The sequence below is a fragment of the Erinaceus europaeus genome, chromosome X (assembly GCF_950295315.1).
Source record: "Erinaceus europaeus chromosome X, mEriEur2.1, whole genome shotgun sequence".
NCBI lineage: Eukaryota > Metazoa > Chordata > Mammalia > Eulipotyphla > Erinaceidae > Erinaceus > Erinaceus europaeus.
This window is the reverse complement of record NC_080185.1, coordinates 95,960,497-95,987,073: the sequence shown is the minus strand read 5'-3', so window position 1 is coordinate 95,987,073 and position 26,577 is coordinate 95,960,497. Positions and strand designations below refer to the sequence as shown.

Below are 26,577 nucleotides of genomic sequence, written 5' to 3'. Positions count from 1 at the left end.
TTGCAAACATGATACCCACATACAGTTACAAAATGTATCACTTACCTCTTTGGCTCTCTGCACTGCATCACTTGGAGGATTCCTGATTTGTGGTGAAGACTTTGTGTTAATTTTGTCGTACAGCTGAAAAAAAGAAAAAGAAAGAGAAAGAAAAACCCAGTCAATACTCATGATTGCTAAAATTCAGAGCTTCATGTCTTTTCATTTCACTAGACGATATTTCCCTCTTATATATTCCGTGAAACTTGTTGGAAAATGAATCTTACATATAATTTTTAAAAAAAATCATCTTTGATCAGATGGCCCGAAAATCTTGCCACATTGTGTTTTCTTTGTCATTTAAGAATTCATTCAGTACTCCAGTAATCACAATGCTTTCCCCGCTCTGGTAGAAGCAACATTCAGTAACAACACGAGTACAAAGTGACATGAAAGAATGCTTTCTGTCCAAGATGTGTCTGAAAGATTTGTCATAGAAATCTAAATCTTGGGCAAGGGCAAACACAACTCCTTTTAGGAAGGAATGTTCTCACGAGGGGTTGATCCATATTCTGCTAGGGCTGTTCATTAACGGTATCAGTACTCGCAGCAGGAAATCAAGGATGTCAATTTTCCCTTTGAATTTGCAAACTCAAAAGAGAATGAGAAGACATTACAGGCAATCTATTGTTTTGAAATTCCACAAACCTAAATGATCTATTTAACTTTCTGAAGACAGTTTATTTAATTCTTTTGAGAGAAATCTCCGTAGTTAGAGATGCAGTTAAAATAGCTGTTTCTATTCCAGATGCCATGTCTTATTCAGCAGTGGGCTTTGAAAAATTAAAAATGATCTTGGCTAGGCTGCTACTTCTATTCCTAACTTCCCTAAAATAAGTGGGGATTTTGCTGTTTATGCCTTTCTTTCCTCCCCTATATGAACATCAGTGCTAAGTGGAGAGGTCTAATACCCACTGCAGAAATTCTTTGGGTTACAGTTAGATTTGTTTATGCTGATGCAAGATAAAGCTTCACTGCTTATAAATATTGACAGGACCAGCATGAAAATACAGAAGCGCCCCTCTTAACATGATAACAGTAAGAAAGCACTACTAAGTGGGTTTGGGAGACAGCCTTAATGATTCTGCAAAAGACTTTTCATGCCTGAAGCTCCAAGGTCCCAGGCTCAGTCCCTAGTACTGCTCTATGCCAGAGCAGAGCAGTGCTCTGGTCTTGCACCCCGTCCCTTATTAAAATAAGTAAGTAAGTAAGTAAGTAAGTAAGTAAGTAAGTAAGTAAGTAAGTAAATAAACTAAAAAAAGAAAGCACTACTAAACCCGAGTATAGTTAAGTCAGTGAAATGCTGCTCTATTTAAAATTCACATTGACACTTGGGAAGCAAGTGATATGTGGTTGGTCCACATAAGTTTGCTTAACTCTCTGTAGAATATAAATAGGCAGTCTTCTTCATTTTCTCAGTGAACCTACTTTATGATCCAACAATCCCTCTCCTAGAGATCTATCCAGGGAAAACAAAACACCTAACTAAAAAGACCTAGGCACACCAAATGTTCATAGCAGCACAGTTTGTAATAGCCCAAACTTGGAAGCAACCCAGATACCCAACAACAGATGATCAGTTAAGTAATATGGTACATATCCACAGTGGAGTACTATGCAGCTGTTAAAAATGATGACCATTGTGACCCTCAACAGGAGTTTGGGACTATTAGCATATGAATGATGTCAGCCTGAGGCTGAGACACAAGGGAATGTATAAAAGCATGGACTTGGAGCAGCTGACTCTCTTTGGCTGCTACTTCTCCTGGTCAAAAACATCTCGGCGGAGGTGTTGCAGGTATCCGCCATGGCTACTTCTCCTGGGAATTGAACATATGTGACTCTGCTAGCTAGTAAACTTCTAGAACCCTCTACAGCCATGAGCAACCTTTACCAGAGCTGATATCTGTTTATCTTATGGGACTAAACTTTTGATAACTATACTCAGACTTTATGGACCTAGTGTACTGTTAACCCCTGATGATGATTGCTTATTTTGCCTTTTACTTGTTTCACCCTAATAAAACCTTCTATTGTTTAAATCTGTTCTCAGCTCCCCGCTGTAATTCCTTTTAAGCGAGGCAGCTCTCCCAAACCCTTTAAGTTAAATTACAGCAGATGAGGTTATATCCTTTGCAATAATGTGGTCAGAACTTGAAGGCATCATGCTGAGACAACAAACAACAACAACAACAACAACAACAACAAAACCTCCAAAGACCAATAACAACATATGACCTCACTTATAGGTGGAACTTAAGAAGAAATAACACTGGGGCCGGGTGGTGGTGCACCTGGTTGAGCAACATGTTACAGTGTGAAAGGACCCGGGTTCGAGTCCCTGGCCCCCACCTGCAGGGGGAAAGCTTTGCGAGTGGTGAAGCAGGGCTGCAGGTGTCTTTCTATCTATCTCCTCCTTCCCTCTCGATTTCTGGCTGTTTCTATCCAATAAATAAAGATAATTGAAAAAAACGCTTAAAAAAAAAGAAGAAATAACACTAAGGAAAAACATAAGGTGAAACTTGGACTGGGTGTGGCATATTGCACCAAAGCAAAGGACTCTGGTGTGTCTCCTAGATGTCAATCAAGGGGAGAGGAGAGGTTGTGCCCATGAGTCACAGATTATACTGTAAACCGTCAACCCCCCAATGAAAAAACAAAAACAAAAACAAAACAAAAACAGACAGACAAAGGAAGAGAAAGAGGGAAAGATACCACAGCAGCAAAGCAGATGCACTTCCAGGAGAGTCATCTTGCCAGCCTTCAACGTCTTATTCTTGTGGGTCACCTTCATATAGTATGATGCCTATTAGCTGGCATTCAGGACTCAGTGTTCAAGTCCAGGTGTCGTTTTGTCAAGGCCTAGGGCCAAGTAGTAAGTCATTGGGTTTTGAGAACAATGAAAAGCTACTCTCTATTTATCATGCTTCTCCCTCTCTGATTTAATAATGTAAAAAGAATATCTAGAATATTGTGATTTTGGGACTTCACCACTTATCTCAGACTTTCTACTAAGGTCCAGATTAAGGCCAACAGGAAGTAAGTTGTATCAAGTCTAATAAGAAACAGCTAGACCATCTCTCCAGAGCTTGTTGAAAGGTGAACACAATGGTTCTGCCATATTTGCCCTAGCACTCCATTCTGTGTACAGAGGCAGAAATCTGGATTATTATTTTTTTTTAGGTATTGCAGGATAGAGGACAACAAGTATTTGATTTTCTTTTTTTCCCCCCTTCTGATTGGGAAGGTTAGGAGAGATAATTGCTCTCATTCCTCTCACAAACTGAAGGATGGTATATGTCCCCAAAATGGACACACAGAAAATGGAGGTAGCAGTGAGAAGTTACTGTCTCATTGTCTGGAGGGATGTTACTGTGTTGCAGCAATTTACAAGGTCCATCTTGGTGTGCCAAGAAGGAATGCTGAGTAAGACGGTCCCTGGGGCAGCTTGAGCTGTGGTATTTGGCTTCTCACATAAAAAAAAAAAAAAAAAAAGACTGTCTACCCCTTTCCTGGCTCAAGGTTGCCTGGGGGCAGCCCTTGATGGCAGCAATGAGATGCCTGTGGTAGGGCAGTCAACACATGCAGTGTACAGGGGGAAGAATGTATTCCCAAGATTGAATGTGTGTGAGTCAGGAAGTTGTCTTAGCTTCATGAGAACTTTGGTAGCTTTTGCTGTGAGGGTAGGGGCACAGAATCTTAGCGGTGGGTAAAGTGTGGGACTATACCCTGTAATGTTATAATACTATAAACCACTATTAGTCATAAATAAAGCAAATGAGTTAATAAAAAAAAAGTTGCCTTAGAATATAACCTATCTGGAGCCATCTTGATAGAAATCAACCCGAGTGGGTTCGCTTGTACAGAGAAAAGGGACTCAAGTAGGCAGCTGTGGGGATAAGTGGGAGTATGGGCTGAGGATACACTGCTGAACAAGTGTTGCTGGGTCCCTTGCAAAGTATACTGTCAATGCAGAAGCCACGTCTTTGCAACCGAAGGAGCTAACATCTGGATGTCTCCCACATCAGTGGCATCAGCAAGCAAAGGCACACAATTACAGAACATACTGTTTAAATACTTTTTTCTCTTTCCCATAACCAGATCCCCGAGTTCGCTGACCTTCAGCAACACCACCTTCTACAAGACTGAGGGCATAAGAGATTGTTATTACATGTTTCCTAAAAAAAGTATTTGAGCTGTGCACAGGAGCTATAAACACACATTTTTAAACATTCAGAGTAGCATAAAAATCAACAGAAAATAAATAAACATAAAAGAGCAGGAACACTTATTTTAGATTGTTTCCTTAGAAAAAAACTATCACTTATTTTTGGTCCTGCTTGCATATTTTAAAAACATTCCCTTAAGAGGGGCAGGGCCAAAATGGTCAAATAAAGAAGTTTTTCCTCTGCCCAAAACAATAGCAAAGTCATAAGAATACATGACAACCCCCACTCCCCAAAATGAACTTGAATCTCAAACAAGCTTCCATAGCATGGAACAAGAGCTCCACATTAGGCATCTGGGAGATAGAAAATTCTTTTACCTCAATGATAAAAGCACCTCTGTATGACATTAAGCTGCAATAGGGAAAAAACATATAAGGCATAGGACTTTAATCTGGCAATACAGGGGACAGGTTGAACTGAAATCCTGACACCCTAATGCCTACAATTTGTGCCTACAACTTGATAGCAATGGGAGATTAAAATCTATACACTGGGTGGGAGTTGCTGCAGCAACCTTCCTGCCCTGGTGGATGTCATTGTGGAATTTAGACTCTATAGTAACAGACCTTGGAGAAAATTTGGAGAGGAGCACTCTTTTGCCTGCTAACAGCCTACCAGATTCTGTTCTATGACAGCCTGCTAAGCAATTACAACCTCAAGCTTTTTTGCTACCCAGCCAGGATTTGTGACTATGAATCTCTGGTTACTGACTAGCCAGCCTCACTGACCACTTGCTCAGTTCCTTAGATAACATAAAATATAATAGGAAGACAGAGGGAAAAAAATCCACATTTATGGACTAAACAGAGGCTTGATAAAAACTATGGATCCCGGGAATCCGGCGGTAGTGCAGTGGGTTAAGCGCATGTGGCGCAAAGATCTCGGTTCAAGCCCCCGGCTTCCCACCTGCAGGGGAGTCGCTTCACAGGCAGTGAAGCAGGTCTGCAGGTGTCAATCTTTCTCTCCCCCTCTCTGTCTTCCCCTCCTCTCTCCATTTCTCTCTGTCCTATCCAACAACGACGACATCAACAACAATGATAATAACTACAACAACAATAAAAACAACAAGCGCAACAAAAAGGAAAATAAATAAATAAATATTTAAAAAAAACTATGGACCCTAAGGATGTACACCAAAAAAATAATAAGTTCAATGAAAAAAAAATCAAGAATGTCAGAGAAAATATGAGACAAAGTATAGGACAACAGAAATTCAAGAGATAAAGAAGACAGTAGAGGGTGGGGGTAGATAGCATAATGGTTATGCAAAGAGATTCTCATGGCTGAGGCTCCAAGATCCCAGGTTCAGTCCATAAACCAGAACCGAGAAGTGCTCCGGTTGAAGAAAAAAAAAACATAGTAGTTGACCTAAAATACAGTAGTAGGGTCCACAAACTAAAGGTAGAAGCCAAAAGCTGAAGTGGGGGAGCTGGAGGACAGGACAGAGGGAGCCATAACAAAATCCCAGCAATTTCATATTTATGCTAATTCCCCTACTGTTTGAAATAGCCAAGATAAGCAATAACCAAAGTGCTCAGTGTCAGATGAGTGAATAAGCTGTGCCATAAATATACAATGGAATATCACTCAGTTGTAAAAAGAGACATTGACTTGTTATAGCAGAGCAGAAGTTGGAGAGGATCAGGTTGAGAGAAATAAACCAAAAGAAGAAGTACAAATACTGAATCATCTCACTAATATGTGGGATTTAAAAATATAAAGCAAGAGAAAAGACAGCATTAAACATTAATAAACTTACGGCCTATACCTGCATAGCTGAGCTTACTAATGGGGAGAGGAGTTAGAAGGAGGACATAGCACAGTAGTGTACTTGCTACTTTGACAGAGGGTGATATATATTTATGCACATTTTGTGAAGATATAAAATTGTACTCCCAAAATAATTGCCTTGTAAAATAGCATTTCTTCAACAAAAGCAATTACAGAAGCCAGACCTTCCACTTTCTGTACCCCATGGTGTTCCTTGGTCTATATACTCCCAGAGGGATAAAGAATAGGAAAGCTATCAGGCGATGGGATGGGATACGGAGTTCTGGTGGAGGGAATTGTGTGAAGTTGTACCCCTTTTATCCTTTGGTTTTTGCCAGTGTTTCCTTTTTATAAATAAAAATTATAAAAAAGATCCAAAAACAAATTAAGAAAATATGAGATTTAGGAGGACATCAAGAGGAACAACATTTGTACCACAGAGGTGCCAGAAGGAGAAGAGAGAGAAAGGGACAGGATTTTTATTTTAAGAAACAATAGCTGAGGATTTCCCGAAAACTGAAGAAGGCAATAGATAATCAGATCCTGGATGTTTAGAGTTCTATAAGAAAAAAAAATTGAAGTAAATTAAGACACATAATAATTAAAATGACAAAGACTAAAGATAAAGAAAAATTTAAAAGAAGCAGGAGAAAAAGCTAAGCGTCACTTATAAGGGAACTCTCGTAAGATTATCAGCTGAAACTTTAAAAGCCAAAAAGGATTAGCTGGACATATTATAAGTTTAGAATGGAAAAGACATCCAACAAAGGACAAAAACAATCAACATCAACAACAGCAATAATAATAACAACAAAAACCTCTACCCAGCTAGGATATCAATGAGATTTGAAGGAGTTAAGATTTCTTCATAAAAACAACAGTGAAAATAAAGTTTCTACTTAACCTACCCCACAAGAAATGCTAAAGACAGCTATAAATGAAAAATACTGAATGGTCTCCTATCTGTGGGGGGTAAATAAAGAAACAAATCAAGATAACAAGCATAGCCAGACAAAGACAAGTCTTTGATTGGATTGCAGGGTTGGACTTGGGTGGAGGGATATTGGTACTTTGGTGCTGAGTGAAATGTGGTATGGTGACACATTTCAGAAAATGAAATTGTATGAAGACTGTTTTGTAAACCAAGGTTGGCTTAGAAACAAAATTATAAAAAAAAAAAACTTTCCCTCAAAATTAAGGAATATATTTTGGCCATATTTCTATTCATATTTTATGTATTTCTTTCACATCTGAATCACTATAAAATTTTCAAGGTAGAAAAAAATTTTTTTAGTTCTAAAATTTTATTGATTCATTTATTGGACAGGGACAAAGAGAGACTGAGATGGGAGGGGAAGACAGAGAGGGAGAGAGAGAGACACCTGCAGCCTATTTCATCATTAGTGAAGCTTTCCTTCCACAGGTGGGGACTGAAGCCTTGAATGTGGGTCCTTGGGCATGACTCAACTGAGTGTGCCATCACCACCTGGCCCCTGAAGAAATCTTCTATATCCCCATGACTCAACTCCTCTGTTTTAAGGAGAAAGCTAAGGTCCAGTGAGATGAAATGGCAAGCTCAGGGTCCTGTAGTCAGAGTAGCAAATACTAGACCATGGCATTTTGGTGTGTTATCTTTTCTCTCATACCATATTTCCTCAGCTTGTATCATAATTGAGTAACACACCATGTCTTGTGCTAGAAAACTATCTCTGGAGGGGGGAGGTTTGTTGGAAAACTGTAAAAAAAAAAAAGCCATTTGTAGGCTATAGAAAGAAATCTACTAAGCACAATTTGAAAAATATTAAGCAATCAACTACAAACTTTGCCCTATTTAAAGAATATTAGAAGCCCAATCTTTTCCAGGCCATATAGTACATCCTTCAGATTTTTGTAGGCCATATTTACAAAGAGGGATGGCTGGCTGGATTTGGTCTGAAGGTCATAAAGCTGCCAATTCTTGCTTTAGAAGCTTAAAGTCAAGGTGGATAGAAATGAAGAGAAATGTTTCTCTTTGTTGTTTGCTTTTCTGAAATATTTAGACATCAAGTATATTCATAAAACTGAGGTATAGTGGGGGAGGCAGGGGGAGGGAAGAATGTTAATAAATTATCCTTGGAGGGAAAAAAAGGAATGTATTCATTTTTTCTTTCTATCTAGGGAAGTTACAGTAACTCTAGTTCAGCACTTTTTTTTTAATTGAACACACACACACACACACACACACACACACACACACACACCCCAAGGCAAAACAAGAAAATGTGAACAAATGCAAAAGGAACAAGACTGTTATATACAGGCCCACTCTCTGCTACTTTCTGAAACAGGCTCAAGATATGACCATATATAGCTACAGGCATATGCTTCATTTTTCTGTCTTTAGGAATACTAGTGGGCAGTGGTAGATAGCATAATGGTTATGCAAAGAGACTTCATGCCTGAGGCTCCAAAGCCCCAGGTTCAATCCCCTGCACCTCCATAAAGCAGAGCTGAGCAGTGCTCTGGAAAAAAAAAAAAAAAAGGAATACTAGCACAGTCCTGCTAGAAGAATGCATTCTAGATTTGAGATGGATTTTACACAAAATAGGATAAGGCTGATGCTAGTATTAAATTCAACTCTCCTGATCTACTTTCAAATAAAGATGTCTATATCAATTGATATTACTTAATGCCTACATGAAAATACTAGATTTTCTTTTCTTTAAAATCATACTCCATTATCTCCACTCTCTTCTGATTTGTGGTTCTCAATGGAAACCTCTTGTTTTGCTTATAGTTTACATATAGCATTTAAAGAATGGTCGGCAGTCAATAAAATCACTATAATGGGGTTATATATCCTACTAATATTTAGGCACAGAGAAAATTCAAGCTAAGGGACAAAATTTGTATTAGCTGCAATAAGATAATGACTTTTGCGAACAGACTGCAGACATGGGTCAAAAAATTGATGTGCTTGTAGAATTTCAGGAAACAGTAAAGTTCATTAAAAGCCATGATTTTAACTACTTATTTCTAAGAGACCAAAGATGCCCCTGGTGGGAAATAATTAAACTTTTTAAGTGCCAAATATTTAGTTTCCAAGTATGTAAAGAAATATGTCTGTGACATTAATAAATAGATTAACAGTGTTCATAGGTTTACACGGTAAAACAGTAGTGAGAATTTAAATTGCTTGCTTTAGAAACATTTTTTTCTGACTATAAAAAAAGAAAAATTTAAGGGGGTTGGGTGGTGGTGAACCCAGCTGAGTTCACATGTTATCTTGAACAAGGACCCAGGTTCGAGTCCATGTTCCCCACCTGTGGTGGTGTTGGGGGGTGGTGCTTCACTAGTGGTGAAGCAGGTTTGCAGGTGTCTTTCTCTCTCCATCTCTCCTTCCCTACCTTGATTTCTCCATGTCCTATCAAATAAAATAGAAAGAAAAAAAAATGGCTACCTGGAGCAATGGATCCATAGTGCTGTCACTGAGTTCTAGTGATAACTTTGGTGGCAATAATAAAAAAAAAAAGACAATCTTACAGCTTTCCTTACAGTTTCTGTGAAGAAATTAGATGAATAGGAACAAAGGCTGAAAAATCACATCTTTTCAGTAGATCAAGTAGATCAGCCTGTTATCTAACAGTTATTTTTAAAATTGTGTCGCTAGTTTTAATATTGAGTACTAAAAATTTTTTTTGACATAGTAGTAAAGTCTACAGATATATGAATTGCAAATTCTTCCTCCCACTCTGTAGCTGTTGGTTCATTTTTCCCCTTCTTTATTGGAGGAGGAGGTTAATGGTTTATAGTACAGTTGTTGACATATGGGTATAACTGCTCATCTCCCTGTGTTAGGTATCTGTATACCAATCATATCCCCAATTTAGATAATTTTTCACCATCATGCACCAGGATGTCAAAGTTCCTTCCCCTACCCCCTCCTTCCTTCTCAGGCTCCTTTGTTTTGGTGCACTAAACCAAGCCCAAGCATATTTTTGAAAACACATTTGAAATCTGACAAAATGTTAGAAAAAGCAACTGATATTTAGTTATTGCATTGGAGATGATTTTTTGAAGTCAAAAGATCAGATATAAACCTAAGATCTAAAATCTATTTTTTTCCCCTGGTTGATTTTGTATAGAAACCCACTGCCTTAAAAATATGAAAAACCAATTCAAAGACTTTCAGCATCATTAACCATGACAACTCTAAACTTGGGAGAAGAGCGGTATATTTAACAATAGTTTCAAGACTGTGTGGTAGAAATATGCCAGTATGATACAAATATGCAATAAAACTTGAAAAAAAGGCATTTTCAAAAATGTAAGGAGCTAAAATTAAACTTTGGAAAGACCTTATATATTGATAAATATAATCTGTTCATCTTACTAATTGAATAATGCTTATGTGTCATTGGAATACTATGATTTATAAAAAATACTTATTCTATTAGTAATGAAAAATGGTTTCCAAAAAAAGTTATGTCCTATAAAATTTATAGACGTTAATTTATTTTTTTTTAACAGTTGAAGAAAGCACTTGAAGATTAGTCATGCAGATGGCTTTCCATCTGCATAGGGATAATGGACTCCATTCATTTTATGTGCCTATTTGTTTTTCATAATTTGTGCCATGTGCTTTTTCTCCAAAAGCTCAGAAGACATGCATTATCCAGGTTTTACAATTCTTCAACTAAATTTATTTCTAACCTTGGAAAAGTGGGTTGTGTCCACAAATCTAGTGACTATAATAAAGAAGCAGGAGTTCAAGGATAGAATTTAGATAGTCCTCTGGAGAAAAATGGCCATATACCAGTCTGTATGGGACAATTCAAGTTAAAAATGTATAGCTAATGAACTGGATACTGTGTTTAATGGCCTAGGAGAATGCTCTTGGAAGCCTTTAAATTACATTCCCCAGGCAACCTTAGCCTGCTAGTATCATAGTGAAATGCTAGCTTCATTCCAGTTTTAGAAAATCACGTGTGTGTGTGTGTGTGTGTGTGTGTGTGTGTGTGTGTGTGTGTGTGTGTGTGTGTGTGTGTGTGTGTGTGTGTGTGTGTGTGTGTGTGTGTGTGTATCCTTACTCAAGAAGAAGGGGTTTGCCTGGTCCGGTTATACGTTTGGCTCTAATTAAATCCATTCTGAAAGTTTTCCTGAAGAGTTGCAAAATACCTTCAGTCTTGACTGCACAATTCCACTAAAGAGGTCCTTCTTTGGTTTTCATTTTATTTGCCTGTATACAGAGCTACTTTTGCTTTAATTCCATTTGAACATTGTACTTAGAGGGATTACTTCTAAACTGAAGAAACCAAGACATTCTTGACCTCCTAGTTCAATCTTTAAAAGACAGCATCTTTGCTGTCCTAGGAACATTGGCCATTGTGGTTGATTTCTGGTCACTTGGCAGCCAGTTCTGAGAAACTCCAACACTGGCCTCAGATGACCCAACTTGACTGTTCTCTAGCACTTTTTCAGTCAGCAATTAGCTAAAATTAAGTCCTGAGAGAGATAAGCCATAATGCTTACTTCTTGAGTGAGCAAAAGAACGCATAAGGAGACAAAACCAACTGGATGGTATTAGGTGGATTTCATTTTACATTTAATTTTTAAACCAAAACTTTTGAAAGAGGGCATTTTAAAACACCAGATTAAAGAGTATGCCCAACTGTGAGAAGTTTGACTACTGTATGACTTTCTTACCTATTTTTTAAAAAGCAGAAACATGGGAGTCGGGCGGTAGGGTAGTGAGTTAAGCACAGGTGGTGCAAAGTGCAAGGACCAGCATAAGGATCCCGGTTCAAGCCCCCGGCTCCTCAACTGCAGGGGAAGTCGCTTCACAGGCAGTGAAGCAGGTCTGCAGGTGTCTATCTTTCTCTCCCCCTCTCTGTCTTCCCCTCCTCTCTCCATTGTTCTCTCTCCTATCTAACAATGACAACATCAATAATAACAACAGTAACTACAACAACAGTAAAAAACATGGGCAACAAAAGGATAAATAAATAAAGCAGAAACATTTTTAAAGCATGAGGTAGATAAGAGTTACATTATTATTATTATTATTACTATTTTCTTTGTAGTGCCAGGGCCTTGTGTATATGCCAAGGTGAACTATCTTTTGGCTTTACATTAAAAACATTTTGAAAAAAAATGAAAACTTCACTTCCATACTAACTTTCATGGCTGTTCAGAAAGTATACTTCTCTTCTTCTATAGCCTGGGAGATGGCATGGTGGTTATACAACAGACTTTCATCCCTTAGGCCACAAGGTTCAGTCCCCAGCACCACCATAAATAAAAAGGTTGTTTTTCTATTTCCATACATTTTTTGGTCAGCTAGTCAACTCCCATCAAAACCAAACCACAACGATGACAACAATCTTGCTGGAATGCTGACAAGGATCACGTGGAATCTATAGATCAATATGGGGAAAACTGCTGTCTTAAAAACAATGAGTTCTCTCATCTATCAAAAATACTAGCTTTGCTTCTTTCAGTAACACTTGCACTTTTCAGTATAAGGATTCTATATTTCTTTTCTTTGATTCATTCGTATGTATATTCTTCTTCTTGACGGCATTGTGATTCTTTCCTCAATTATATTTTCATATAAAATATAGTTGTTTATATATGTAAAAACACTGTTAAATTTTGCATGTTGATTACATATACTACACTTTTGCTAAGCTTACCTATTCTAGTAGGGGTTTTGGTAGATTCCTAAGGATTGTATACATTCAAGGTCAGATCTCTGTAGGAAGATGGTTTCTTTCTTTCCAATATCTTCAATTTCTCTTTCTTTCTTCCTCTCTCTTTCCCTCCCTCATTTCTTTCTTTCTTTTTCTTCCCCTTCTTTCCTCAATATTTCACTCCCTTTCTCCCTTTCCTCTCCTTTTTTTCCCCCTCCCTTGCTGCATTGGCTAGAACATCCCATGTGATGTTGAACAGATTTAGTAAGAGTGGACAATTCGTTGTTCCTAGTTGTACTAACTTTCTATTGCTGCTTAACAAGTAATCATGCAGTAGTAGCTTAAAAAAATTAAAAAAAAAAAAAAAACCTAAATTTAGGGCCCAGAAAGTGCCTTTAAGGGCCAGTAAGATGCCTTTAATTCCTTAGGTACCAAAGGTCCCAGGTTCAATAACTCATCACCACCATAAGCCAGAGTTCAGAAGTGGTTTGGCAAACAACAACAGCAGAAAATGAACTTCAGCAATATCTACATTAAGAACAGAAATTTAAAATACGCAGGACATAAAACACTTCCAGCTCTCTTTATCTCGGGTATTTTGCTTGACATGGTATTTTCCCACCCACACTAGTATCACAAGACAATAATGGAAACAGATATAGTAGTTTTTGCCCACCCAGCTACAAACACTGGAGTGATAGACCCTCCATACTCAGAGAGACCAGCAGTGATTTGGACTCTCCAGCCCCAGGGGGCATGTAATACACGGATTACCACATTGGTTCACTACCTAGCTGGTTTCATACTTACTGAATTGTATGGCAACCTGAGAATTTACCAGTGGCTCAGCCCTTCAAGGTCCTCAGATAGGTCTTATTAGCTCCAGACATTTAATTGCAAATTGGCTGGACTACAGATTCTTGGGAAACTTAGCTTGGTATTTCCTGACTGATGATCTATTTAAACATCCAAACTTAACAGTGTATTGACTTGCTTCTCAGACCCCAGATTGCAGAAGTTGCATTTTTTTTCCTTTTAGGAAGCTTCTGCATTCTAAATATATATTGTTCCCAAATAAAACTAATTTAATATCAGCTCAAAAAAGCAAGACAGTAAATCAAGAACTGTAGTTTTCCAGTGCTGACTCCAGGTCAGATGGGAAAATTCTAACTCTCCATAAACAGTAAAAACTATAATAAAGATGTCAGTAGCACAAAATATGGAGATTTAGACATTATTTAATTATTTTTATTTTATTTTATTGGAGGAACAATGGTGTCCAGTACAGTTGTTGGGAATGGGTACAATTTCTCAACTCTCACGACAATATTTGCAATACATTTTTACCTCCAAATTAGCATTTATTTCTAATGCATTAACTAAACTATTACTCAATATAATAAAATAGACTAATAAGTTAATATAAAACTGTTAAATTATAGCTATAGCTAGCTTTTGCTTTTACTAATGATCACAGCTTGCATTTTTTAGAAAACATAATTTTGGGATTTCCCACAAAAATCATCTTAATGAAGTGGTGCTATGGAAACAGCAGTCTATAACAATTGCTAATAACTGTTCAGAGGTATGACAGATGGGGAAATATTGAGAGTTTAGTTGGTTGTCAAAGATTGGCAAAGAGATAAATGTCTCATTCAACAATGTTTTTACAACACTGTTGACTTATAAAGTAAACATTTATTCTGCAACAGAAAAATTTCTATAGACACGAGAAGACAGATAATATCTGCAAGGCACTTTTTATCTAAAATATTTTATTCCATCATGTAATAACACACTTTATCAACTGACCATTCAGTATGCTACCTACAGGTTCTAACACAAAACTGACTCAAAATATCAATAAAAAATAAAATGACACTTTAATACTATTTCCTAAGAAAGCCTAATTGATGTTAAAAATGTAGGTAAAACCCTACATTTTTAAATCAGATTTGTGTAATTCACATTCACACCTGAAGAGCCAACTCAAGGCTAAATTAAGTTTCCATGCAATAGTAGGTTGAACACTGCCTACAGAATCCGTGCTTCCTGAAACCCAAGGCTATGACCTTTTTAAGAAGATGGGTATTTATAGCTGTACTTGGCTAGATTGGATGAGATCGGGTCTTGAATCCAGTTACTTGTGTCCTTATGAGATGTAGAAGGAGGAGGACAGATAATGCATGATCTCATTCATAGGGCTTACAAACCAAAGACAGATGAATGGCGAAGGAAGTCACCTCCTTTGCAATACTGTGGCATCAGAACTTGAAGGCATCATGTTGCTTGAGACAAGCCAGAAAGAGAAAGACCGATAGCAATACCGAATGATCTCACTTACAGGTGGAACTCAAGAACAAAGAACAGGAATGGAGAAACAACAGGTGAATCTTGGATTGGGTGTGGTTTACTGCACCAAAACAAAGGACTCTGGGGAAGGAGAGAAAAGGACAGGATGAAGGGACACTGGGATCCCGGTGTGCCTCCAACACGCCATGAGAAGTTGTGCCTATATGTTCAAGACTGTACTGTAAACCATGTGTACAACCCAAGGCTGAGCCAGACCCCCTCGAAGTTTTGGTGCAATGATATCTTCCTCTTTCACTCACTCATGTCCCCCTATGCCATCTCTACCTGAAAAAGTTAGCCTAGAGTGGTGAAATCCTGATGGTGATGATGATGATGATGATGTGTGGGGGGGGGGAGTACAGGGCAGAACTTAATTAGGTGGTCTGCTGCAGCAGACTCCCAAGACTCTTAGGGGAGGGAGGTGGTGGTGGGGGTTTGATGGTGGCATAGAGAGGATGAGGACGAATTGGTGGAGGGTGTGGTGTGTGCTGACATCGTGGGGAGACGTGAAATTGCACACATGTGACAACACCAGTCTTGTGAATCAACATGTCCCCAGTAAAATGAACTACTAAGAAAAAGATGACCCTGGAACCAGGTGGTTGTGTACCAGATAGAGTGCATATGTTATCATACACAGGGACTGGGCTTCAAGTCCCTGATCCCCAACTGTGGTGGAAAGCTTCATGAGTGTTGGAGCAATGCTGCAGGTGTTTCACGAGAACACCTGTCTCTCACCTCTATGAGAAGTGTTGCAGATGTCTCTCTCCCTTTCTCTCTCTACTCCCCCTTCCCTTTCCATTTCTCTCTGTCTTGTCAAATAAAAAGGGGGGAGGTTGGGCGGTAGTGTAGCGGGTTAAGTGCATATGGTGCGAAAAGCACAAAAATCAACGTAAGGACCCTGGTTCGAGCCCCTGGCTTCCCACCTGCAGGGGAGTCGCTTCACAGGCGGTGAAGCATGTCTGCAGGTGTCTGTCTTTCTCTCCCCCCTCTGTCTTCCCCTCCTCTCTCCATTTCTCTCTGTCCTATCCAACAACAAGGACGACATCAATAACAATAATAACAACAACAAGAGCAACAAGGGCAACAAAAATGGGTGAAAATGGCCTCAAAGATCAGGGGATTCGCAGTGCTGGCACTGAGGCCCCAGAAATACCCCCCCGCAAAAAAAGGGTGGGGGGAAGGCTGCTGGGAACAGTGGAGATATTGTGCAAGCACCACGCTCAAAAACAAACAAAAAGTCAGGAACAAAGAAAGCCCTATGGAGACAGGGTCACGTGCATACACACGAAGACATCATGTGAACCGAATGAACACATCGATGTATCTACCAGTCACGGAATGTCAAAGGTTGCTGATAACTACCAGAAGCAAGGAAGGATTCTCCAGCATTGTTGGAGGAAACATAACTCTCCAATAGCTTGATTTAGGATTAGTTTTAGTAAAACTAGTCCTTACTGAAGGAAATGAGTCACAAGCCAGTTGTTGTCACACATGTAGTTTCTCATCTTCTCTCAGTTGGTGTCCACACACACACACACACACACACACACACACACACACACACACACACACACACACACACACAATCACACTTAACACCAACTGACATTTTTCTCCCCCAACAGTGCACTGGGTCCTCAGTCCTCCTTAAGCTCCCCTCCTCCCTTTAAAAATCCTTGGGTCTGCTCCAACAGACAGACCACAGCTAGTTTAAGTTTCAATTCCCATTGATTTGAGGGTCTTGGGAAGCAATTTCAACTTTTCTAGTCTAAGTTTCATTCTGTATTTCCACTTTCTTTGTTTCTCCCATCCCACCTGTGAGTGAGGTCACCTAATATTTGCCCTTTGCCTTCTGGCTTATTTCCCTTATTTCCTGAGTCTTTCCAGTTCTACCAAAGATGTAACAAAAGAGAAGATTTTTCTCATTTCTTACAGCTGAGTAGAGCTTTAGCCCCCTGTCCCAGCCCAGTTGTGAGAGGATCATTTTTTTGTTATTTTAAGCAGCCCTGCTTGTTATAGTACTTTGGGGTACAATACCTTAGCAAAGTAATCCATATGCCAAATTGTAGTTTACCCCAAATTGATCTATATATTTAATATATAGCCCATCATTCCTGTACAACAGGTTTTAATTTTTTTAAAATGTATTTTCTGTATTTTTAATGAAAGAGAGATGCAGAGCAGAGAAGGATTGGGGGGGAGGAGAGACAACAGAGCACTGCTCAGCTCTGCTTTATAGTGATGTTGGGGATTGAACCTGGGTCCTCAGAACCTCAGGTACGAGAGGTATTTGCATAACCATTATACTGTCTTGCCAGTCAGAGATTTTAACTTTTAAAAGTAGCTATATTGGGGAGTCGGGCAGTAGCACAGAGGGTTAAGTGCACGTGATGCAAAGCACAAGGACCTGCGTCAGGATCCTGGTTTGAGCCCCCAGCTCCCCACCTGCAGGGGAGTTGCTTCACAAGCGGTGAAGCAGGTCTGCAGGTGCCTATCTTTCTCTCCCCCCTCTTTCTTCCCTTCCTCTCTGTCCTATCCAACTACAATGACATCAATAATAGCAATAATAACTACAACAAGAAAACAACAAGGGCAACAAAAGGGAAAATAAGTAAATGTTAAAAAATTTAAAAGTAGTTATATTGGAATAAACTGTTAATCCTTAAACCTCTGTATTCTCCCTAGAAAACGAGGAGCAGTATTGTGTGCCTGGAAGTTTACTGGGAAACGATTATTTGGAAATTTCTAGATTTCACTACAGATTAAACCAGATTTTTTTTTAAAGCTAGAATTGAAATCAGAAATGATTATCATCCTACCTTCAGCTTCTGTAAATTACAATCCCCTCTAAATGGAACCACAATATTTCTCCTTTTGTTTTAGTGTAAATTATGTCAGTATGACAGATGTTTCCTCCAAAAAAGTCGATTCATATTTCTTTGGAATTTTGAGTTTGTCACAGTCATTTATTTATGTATTCATTCATTCATTCATTCATTCATTCATTCATTCATTCATTCATTCATTCATTCATTTTTGCCACCAAACTTTTTTCCCCCAGGAACTTTGAGCCTGACCAATTTCATCCCTCTTGGAAAGCTATTTTTTTTTAAGATAGTAAGAGACAGAGAGGGAGGAAGAGACAGATAGAAGGAGAGACACCACAGTACTTGTGATAACTGCTGTACTTTTCAGGTAAACATTATTACAACTTCAGCGGAGACTTTAATGAGGAAGACATGATTAAAGTATGTTTGAAACTATAAGCCTCAAAAATGTGTCATTTAGTAGTCACGTGGATGATACATTTTAAAGATTTATAATTTCAAAGACTCCTAGCTTTATTTTATTTTTTAATTTTTAAAAAATATTTGTTTTTCCTTTTTGTTGCCCTTTTTTATTGTTGTTGTTATTGACGTCATCGATGTTAGACAGGACAGAGCGAAACGGACAGAGGAGGAGAAGACAGAGAGGGGAGAGAAAGATAGACACCTGTAGACCTGCTTCACCGCTTGTGAAGCGACTCCCCTGCAGGTGGGGAGCCTGGGGCTTGAACAGGGATCCTTACACAGGCGCTTGCACTTTGTGCCACATGCGCTTAACCCGCTGCACTACCGCCCGACTCCTCCAAACCTACTTTAAGCATGTCTTCCTCATGAAAGTCTCTACTGAAGTTGTTAAAATGTTAAAGTACAGCAGTTATTCAAAAGAAATATTTCCAAAAAAAAAGAAAAGAAATATTTCCAGTGAGAAGGTTTGAAGAATACTATATTGGGCCACAAGTGGAGGCCTGGCACAGTTCCAAAATCCACTTTTGTCTTGGAATGAATAGCTGTCCTTCTTTGTAGAAACTAGCTATGTCTTACATCCCCCTATGCAGTCTCAAGCTTGGTTGGCACACACACACCTCGCTATATCAGAAAGAACAATATAACTTTGGGGCTGGACGGTGGCACACCAGACTGAGTGCACATGCTACAATGCACAAAGATCAGGGTCAAGCCCCTACTCTCCACTTGTAAGGGGAGAAGCTTCGCGAGTGGCTATGCTGCAGGTGTCTTTCTCTCTCCTCCATCTCCTCATTCCTTCTCAATTTTTCTGTCTCTATCTAATAGATAAATAAATATGAAGTGGTCCTGTGGGTGGCTTCTGTAAGCTATGTTAAAATAATAATAAAAAATAGAACTAAAGAAATTATGAGTCAGGGACTTGGCAGTGGTATGCCTGGTTGAGTGCACACATTACCATGCACAAAAGACCAGGGTTCAAGCCCCATCTGCACCTACAAGGGGAAAACTTCATGAGTTGTGAAGTAGTGCTGCAGGTATCTTCTTTTCTCCCTCTATAGCTCCCTATCCCTTCTCAATTTTTCTGTTTTTCATATTCTCTCAATTTCAAAAAGAAGCTACGAGTCACATACTCAATGGAGTGCTACTTAGCAATTAAAAAGATGATACTATATGCTTTGGGACAAAGTGGATGGAACTATTTAGTGAAGTAGGGAGGTAAAAGACAAGTACTAGATGGTTTCACTCATGTGAAATATAGAGAATCAAAACACATGAACTTGCAATTAAAGTAGCTAATCTGTCTCTAAGACCTTGGAAGAACCATGGTGGTTATTCCTTAGGGAGAGGCACAGAACTTGGCTGGTGCGAGTGGTGTGAAACTATACCCCTATTATCTTACACTCTTGTAAATCACTATTAAGTCACTAGTACAAATACTTTCGAAAAGAAAAGCAGAAGCAAATAAAATGTGACTTACGAACATTAAAAAAGGAGGAGGAGGAGGAGGATGAGGAGGAGGAGGAGGAGGAGAAGAAGAAGAAAACCAATTTGGACTTCTCTGAGTCTTCCCCCCCTTGTTTTCTTTTTCCTCAAACCAAAAAGCTTTTGCACCTCAACATATGATTATTATGTATTTTACTGTAAAATTACCAGTAAGATGTTAACATGTTTTACCAGCTAACACCTTTTATTCTAGCTTAAAGAAGCTCATTTAACATTTTAGATTTTAACAGATTTAATATTAAAGACTTCTCTGAGTCTTTTAAGTTTTTTTTTAAAACTTTTATCTTTATTTATTGGATAGGGACAATCAGAAATCAAGAGGGAAGGGAAGGGAAAGATAGAAAGGAAGAGAGACAGAGAGACACCTGCAGCCCTGCTTCTGAAGCTTTCAGGCAGGGTCCAGGGACTCAAACTCTGATCCCTGTGCATTGTAACATGTGTGCTCAACCAGGTGCGGCTGCTTCTCTCAGTCTTTCAAAGACAAAAAAGTCCTTGATCTTGAGAAGGTAAGTAAACCTCAGCACTGACTGAACCACTGACTACACTTAAGTAAACTAGATCTCCACACTCTGATGCACTTCTTTCTAATATGCCAATAACTAGTTCTATTTTTCTCTTAAAATATTTTCTTTACTTATTTGTGGATAGAAAGGAAATCGAGAGGGAAGGCAGAGATCAAGAGAGAGATGATTGCAGCACTGCTTCACTACTTGTGGAGCTTACCACGCAGCAAGTGGGGACCAGGGCCTTGAACCTGGGTCTTCGTGTGCTGTAATACGTGTGCTCTAACTGGTTCCCTAGTTCTATTAAAGTATGATGACCTCAGTGGGAAATGGGAGAATTGTGAAGGTGTTCTGCAGCACAGGAAGCAATGGTAGAGAACAACAGACATCTCAATAACTAGTATAGAGAAGGCAAATTTTAAGGCACGTAATGTATAATAATACTGGCAACGATGATGCTGCTGAACAGAAAGAGCATGATAATGGAATGCTGTGAGCTATTCATGAAACAGGATACATTTGAAAGGTTTTTTGGTATCTAAGAAAAGCAACAGTTATTTGAAATAAGGTTAACTTGAAATGTCCTCAAATGACTTAAAAATAAATGACACTAGGGGCTGGGTGGTCATGCATCGGGTAGGGGGTATGTTACAATGAGCAAGGACCTGGGTTCAAGCTTCCTGTCCCCACATGCCAGGGGGAAGCTTTAGAAGTGGTGAAGCAGTTCTGCAGGTGTATCTCTTTCTCTTTCCCTCTTTATCCCCCCCCATTGATAAAATTTTTTCTGTCACTGTGCAACAAATAAGTAAATAAATACAATATAAAAAATACACTAAGGAGAAGACCTAATGGATTATTGAAAAAATCATGACACATTGTTCTGTTTTTCAACACAAAAATGTGTCGTGACTTTTCCAACAACCCCAAATTTATTTATCTTCCTGAGCTCATTTTAAAGCTATTCTTCACACCTTTAAGGTCTAGTTGACAAATATGATTTTTTTTTTGTTTCTATCAAAGCACTGCTCAGCTCTGGCTTATGGTGGTTTTGTGGGGGATTGAACCTGGGACTTTGGAGCCTCAGAGATGAGAACCTCTTTGCATAACCACTATGCTATCTCTCTCACCCACAAATATGATTTCATAAGGTATTTAAAGCATACAACATGATGATTTGACTGGATACGCATTTGTGAAAGGATGCTCTCTCACAGTAAGTAGACTTAATCAACATATCCATCCATCTCACTTACTTTTTTGGGGGGTGGGGGAGGGCACACTCTACCCTTTTAGCAAACTTCAAATAAACTATTCACTATAATATAGTCATCATGACATACACTGGAGCCTCAGACTTTATCTGTCTTGTAATTGGAAGTTTATACTCTTTTACAAACTTCTTCTCAGCTTCCACAAGGAATAGCTACCACTGGATCCTCAGTTTCAGCGAATCAAAATATTTTCATAGCATCCAAATATAAATGATAGTGAGCGGCATTTATCTTTGTCTGGCTTATTTTACTTAGCACATCTGAAAACTAGGTTTCCCTGCACCTGTCCTGTAAGACTACATTCAGGGAAATTTTGCTCTGAGTTAATTTGCATCATAAAGGGTGATCATAATCACGAACACGATAAAAAATTCTAGTTGTCCCAAAGCAAACATGCTCTCATTCAGAGAAGGTTTTCTTATAGAAGACTAGTACATATGAGTACACTATAATAAGAATGCGTTCTCTGCTGAAGTTAACCACGTTCTCGTAAGAAAGGTATTTTAGTTAGAATGTGACTTGAAACGAAAGCAGATGTGAACTGTCAGCTTCTGCTTTTCTTCTCTATCCCAATCTGCTGTCAACGAAGAAAACATGTATTCATTTATCTTCTACATTTTCTTATTGACACCTCATCATGTGAGTCTGTCATATTTAATAGTGAAATACAGTCCTAGCTTCTTCTTCTTCTTTCTTTCTTTTTTTACATTTCTCTGAAGTACTTTTCTTTTTTCTTTTTCTTTTATTGAGGGGGAATTAATGGTTTACAACAGTAAAATACAGTAGTTGGTGCATGTGTAATATTTCTCAGTTTTCCACATAACACTCTAACTCCCCACCTAGGTCCTCCTCTGAACAGTCTTAGATTTTTAAGAAGACATGGAGTCTTTGAAAACCAGCAAAATTAAATATGAAATATATGTGTGAATATAGCCCATAAGCAACATTTGCTTATCTTTCTCCTATACTCATGCTTGAAGTATGTCTTTTAATTTTATTTATTTAAATATTATTGGATAGAGACAGAGAGAAATTGAGAGGGGTGGGAAGACACAGAGGGAGAGAGACAGAGAGACACCTGCAGCCCGGCTTCACCATTTGTGAAGCTTTCCCCCTACAGGTGGGCACCAGAGGCTTGAACCTGGGTCTCTGCGCACTGTAATGTGTGTGCAAAACCAGGTGCGCCACCACCTGGCCCCCTTAAGTATGTTTTAAAGCAGTGTTTAAAGCAATAAAAAGTAATCAAGGCTAAGAGCAATGGCTTCTTCTAACGAAATGACACGTGTATACATATACTTTTTCACTATGACTTGCTAGGCTATAGTGCATATGCACTATATGTACATTATATACTTTATTTCAATTCTGAGTCTATGATGGATAACTTATCACATTCGAGACAAATTTGAGGCAACTGAATAAGAACTATTTTCAAAGACAGATGGAAATCCATGTAAAATCAAAAGGCATGCCAAATATTCAATTTACACACAAAAAAAAAATTAAAGAGGAACTTACATCTAGTAGTGTGTGAAGGTGCTGATCCTGGAAAACACTGTGTAGAAAATCTAAATCTTTTTCACTGCAGTCTGTAAGGGCGTGAATTTCTTCCAGGCTGTCCAGCACCTGTGAGACTGCTCCTACAATGGATAAATAGAAAAGAAATAGCAAGTACAGAAAGTCAATGCCAAACTAACCTTTGTAACCTAAACCTTACTTAAGGATCATGAACAACTTTAAATATTAGTGTCATTACTGAAGGACAGACCTAAGGAGTTTCATTTCACTTCAGAATGGGGAATGTTTGTCTACTGAGCCTATGTTCTGGACAGTGTAATTGTGAGCTTCTCATTTGTGAAGGTAAGCTGAAGCTTGTCTTAACTTGAATTAAGGAAATTCATCAAGTATAATTGAGCTGCTAGGAGATCCGAGTGCAGTTATATACATTAGAAAGAGAGTGAGAGTTTAGGACCTTGTGACGTTTGGAACATCACCGAAACACAGAGGTGAGCAGGAGATCTTAGGGCCAATCAACTGTGAGTGCTCACTGCATAAAATAAGGCTTCTCTGGGGTTCGGGCTGTAGCGCAGCGGGTTAAGCACACGTGGCGCAAAGCACAAGGGCCGGCGTAAGGATCCCGGTTCGAGGCCCTGGCTCCCCACCTGCAGGGGAGTCGCTTCACAGGCAGTGAAGACGGTCAGCAGGTGTCTCTCTTTCTCTCCCCCTCTTTGTCTTCCCCTCCTCTCTCCATTTCTCTCTGTCCTATCCAAAAACAATGACATCAATAGCAATGATAATAATAACCTCAACGATAAAAACAACCAGGGTAACAAAAGGGAAAAACTGGCCTCCAGGAGCAGTGGATTCATGGTGCAGACATTGAGCACCAACAATAACCCTGGAGGCAAAAATAAATAAATAAATAAATTAAAAAAGATAAGGCTTCTCAGGATTTTTAAGGTTCCAACTTAACACAAACCCTATCCAGTTGTTTTCTTTCCTTTATGTACAAAACCAAAGAATGAAGTCACTGGTATTCTTTTTGAGTCCCTTTTCCTTAGAGGACAAAGACAGAGGAACTGATGTTTCTTAATACTATATTGAAATATTAGGACAAATCATTTTTGCAGAGCAAAGTGAATGGTAATGTGCTCACTTTCTTCAAATTTTGTTCTATAACCAGCTATTCAGGGAGATATCATCAGGGAGAGATACATATTGAGTAGTAACAGAGTTACATATTCTTAAAGAAACGATAAGCCTGTTTTATTCTACAGATAATACACACATACATACATATTCCTGAGACAGAAAAGAACATTTGAGAACTAAGGCAAGGTTTCTGAATGTTAGTGTACATCAGGGGAAAAAAATCTATATTTTTTATCTTTATTTATTTATTGGATAGAGACAGCCAGAAATTGAGAGGGAAGGGGGTGATTGAGAGGGAGAGAGACAGAGCCTACCCCTGCTTTACCACTCGCAAAGCTTTCCCCTAGTAGGTGGGGACTGGGGGTTTGAACCCAGGTCCTTGAACATTGTAAAATGTGCGCTCAATCAGGTGCGCCACCACCCAGGCCCTAGGGAAAAATTTCTTAAGTGCCCCATCTCACATCTAAGTATTGGATCAATAATTGTCAATCTGAGTAATTTTGCCTTTCAGCGGGGGATACATACATATAATGTCTGGAGATATTTTTGGTTGTTCTAACTCTGGTGATAAGGGTTTGGGTTGTGCTGTCGCCCATCTAGTGAAGAGATCGGGGATGGTCCTCAACATTCTGCAGTGCTCAGAATAGCTCCGGTCCCCAAGAATTATGCAGCCCAGAATGTCTACTGTGCTGAGGCTTAGAAACCCTGCTTTAGATTAGGATAAAGAACTTGGTACATCTGTTCTGAAACCCTGTGATGTGCCTAATTACTTCTGGTCTTGGAACTTATCCACCTGCATGCACTTAGTAGTAGGAATGCCAATTTTCCCAGAAAGCAATCTGGTAACAGCATATAGACATACCCAAGAGCTTTAAAAATGTTTATGCACTGTGATTCAGTAATCCCATTTACAAGAACCTACCTTAAGAAGGGAAGAAATATAGAAAAAGAGTTGTGGATAGAAATGCATATAAAGTAGAAAAAAATCTAATACTAGAGAATGATTGACTACATTAAAGAACTTTTAATATATACAAACTCATAAAAAGCCAGAATATACACCAGAAGGGTAACAGTTGTTATCTTTATTTTTCCATTTACACTTCATTCTGTTTTGTCCATATTTTCCAAGATTTCTACAATAGAAAAAAAGTTGCTATATAAGCCACTGCTTATAGAACTATTTAATTATGGCAAATGTTAGGATGTAAGCAAAAAATCAAGTGATTATGGGGCCAGGTGGTGGCACACCTGGTTAAGTGCACACATTACAGTGCATAAGGACCTGGGCTCAAGCCTCTGGTCCCCAACTGCAGGGGGAAAGCTTCACGTGTGGTGAAGTAGGGCTGCAGGTATCGCTCTGTCTCCTTCCCTCTCTAGCTCCCTCTCCCTTCTCAATTTCTGTCTCTATTCAGTGATAAATAAAATTTAAAAAAGAATAAAAAATTCTTAAAAAAAACAAATCAAGTGGTTATGGATGGAAATTACCATGGCAATTTTTAAAAAAGAGACTTTTCTTTGACTTATCACATTTTATTATTTCATTATTATTATTATTATTATTATTATTATTATGTTTACAAGAGCACTGTTCAGCTCTGGGTCATGGCAGTGTGGGCGATGAACCTGGGACATTGGAGCCTTAAGCATGAGAGTCTCTTTGTATAACCATTATGCTATCTACTCATTTATTATTTAGACACGTGGGGGGGGGGAAGAGAGAGGGGAGCAGAGAGAGCCACCAGAGCACTGGTCAGCTCTGGCTTATGGTGGTGCTGGGTATTGAAAATGTGAGGAAATCAGTCCTAATGTTTTACTGAACTCTGGCCCAGCATACTGTCAACAGCAGGATAAAAAGACACCACATTTAGTAAGTTACTGAAACCAGATCTACACTTTGGCAGTAACAAAAGTACTAATGACATTTTTACATTAAAAAAAATTCAGGTGGTCTGGGAGGTGGCGCAGTGATAAAGCTTTGGACTCTCAAGCTTGAGGTCCCTAGTTTGATCCCCGGCAGCACATGTGTTAGAGTGATGTCTGGTTCTTTCTCTCTCCTCCTATCTTTCTCATAAATAAATAAAATCTTTAAAAAAAATTTAAAAAATTTCAGCCACAGGGATCTATGATCATTCATAGATTTATCTTATAAATCATTTATCTTGTGGAATTGTATCTAGTTTTTATTGTCTCTACCCAGCATCATTTAGGCTGATATATAATCTAGGTTGCAGTTTACCCATATAATAAGGTTAAAATAAAGATTTTTTTTTTTTTTTTTTGTCAAGTGAACA

General features: G+C 38.7%; 1 protein-coding gene across 12 annotated transcripts in view; it reads right to left on the bottom strand.

Annotated features, from left to right (window-relative positions):
* Window positions 1-26,577, bottom strand: part of CASK (calcium/calmodulin dependent serine protein kinase) — a 392,391-nt gene that overhangs the window by 66,143 nt on the left and 299,671 nt on the right. For all 12 annotated transcript variants that reach the window (XM_060182549.1, XM_060182551.1, XM_060182553.1 and 9 more), the window contains 2 exons: window positions 23,150-23,271; window positions 46-123 (listed from right to left, as the gene is read on the bottom strand). In XM_060182549.1, the coding sequence (XP_060038532.1) occupies window positions 46-123; window positions 23,150-23,271 (200 nt within the window). The remainder of the gene's footprint in view (window positions 1-45; window positions 124-23,149; window positions 23,272-26,577) is intronic.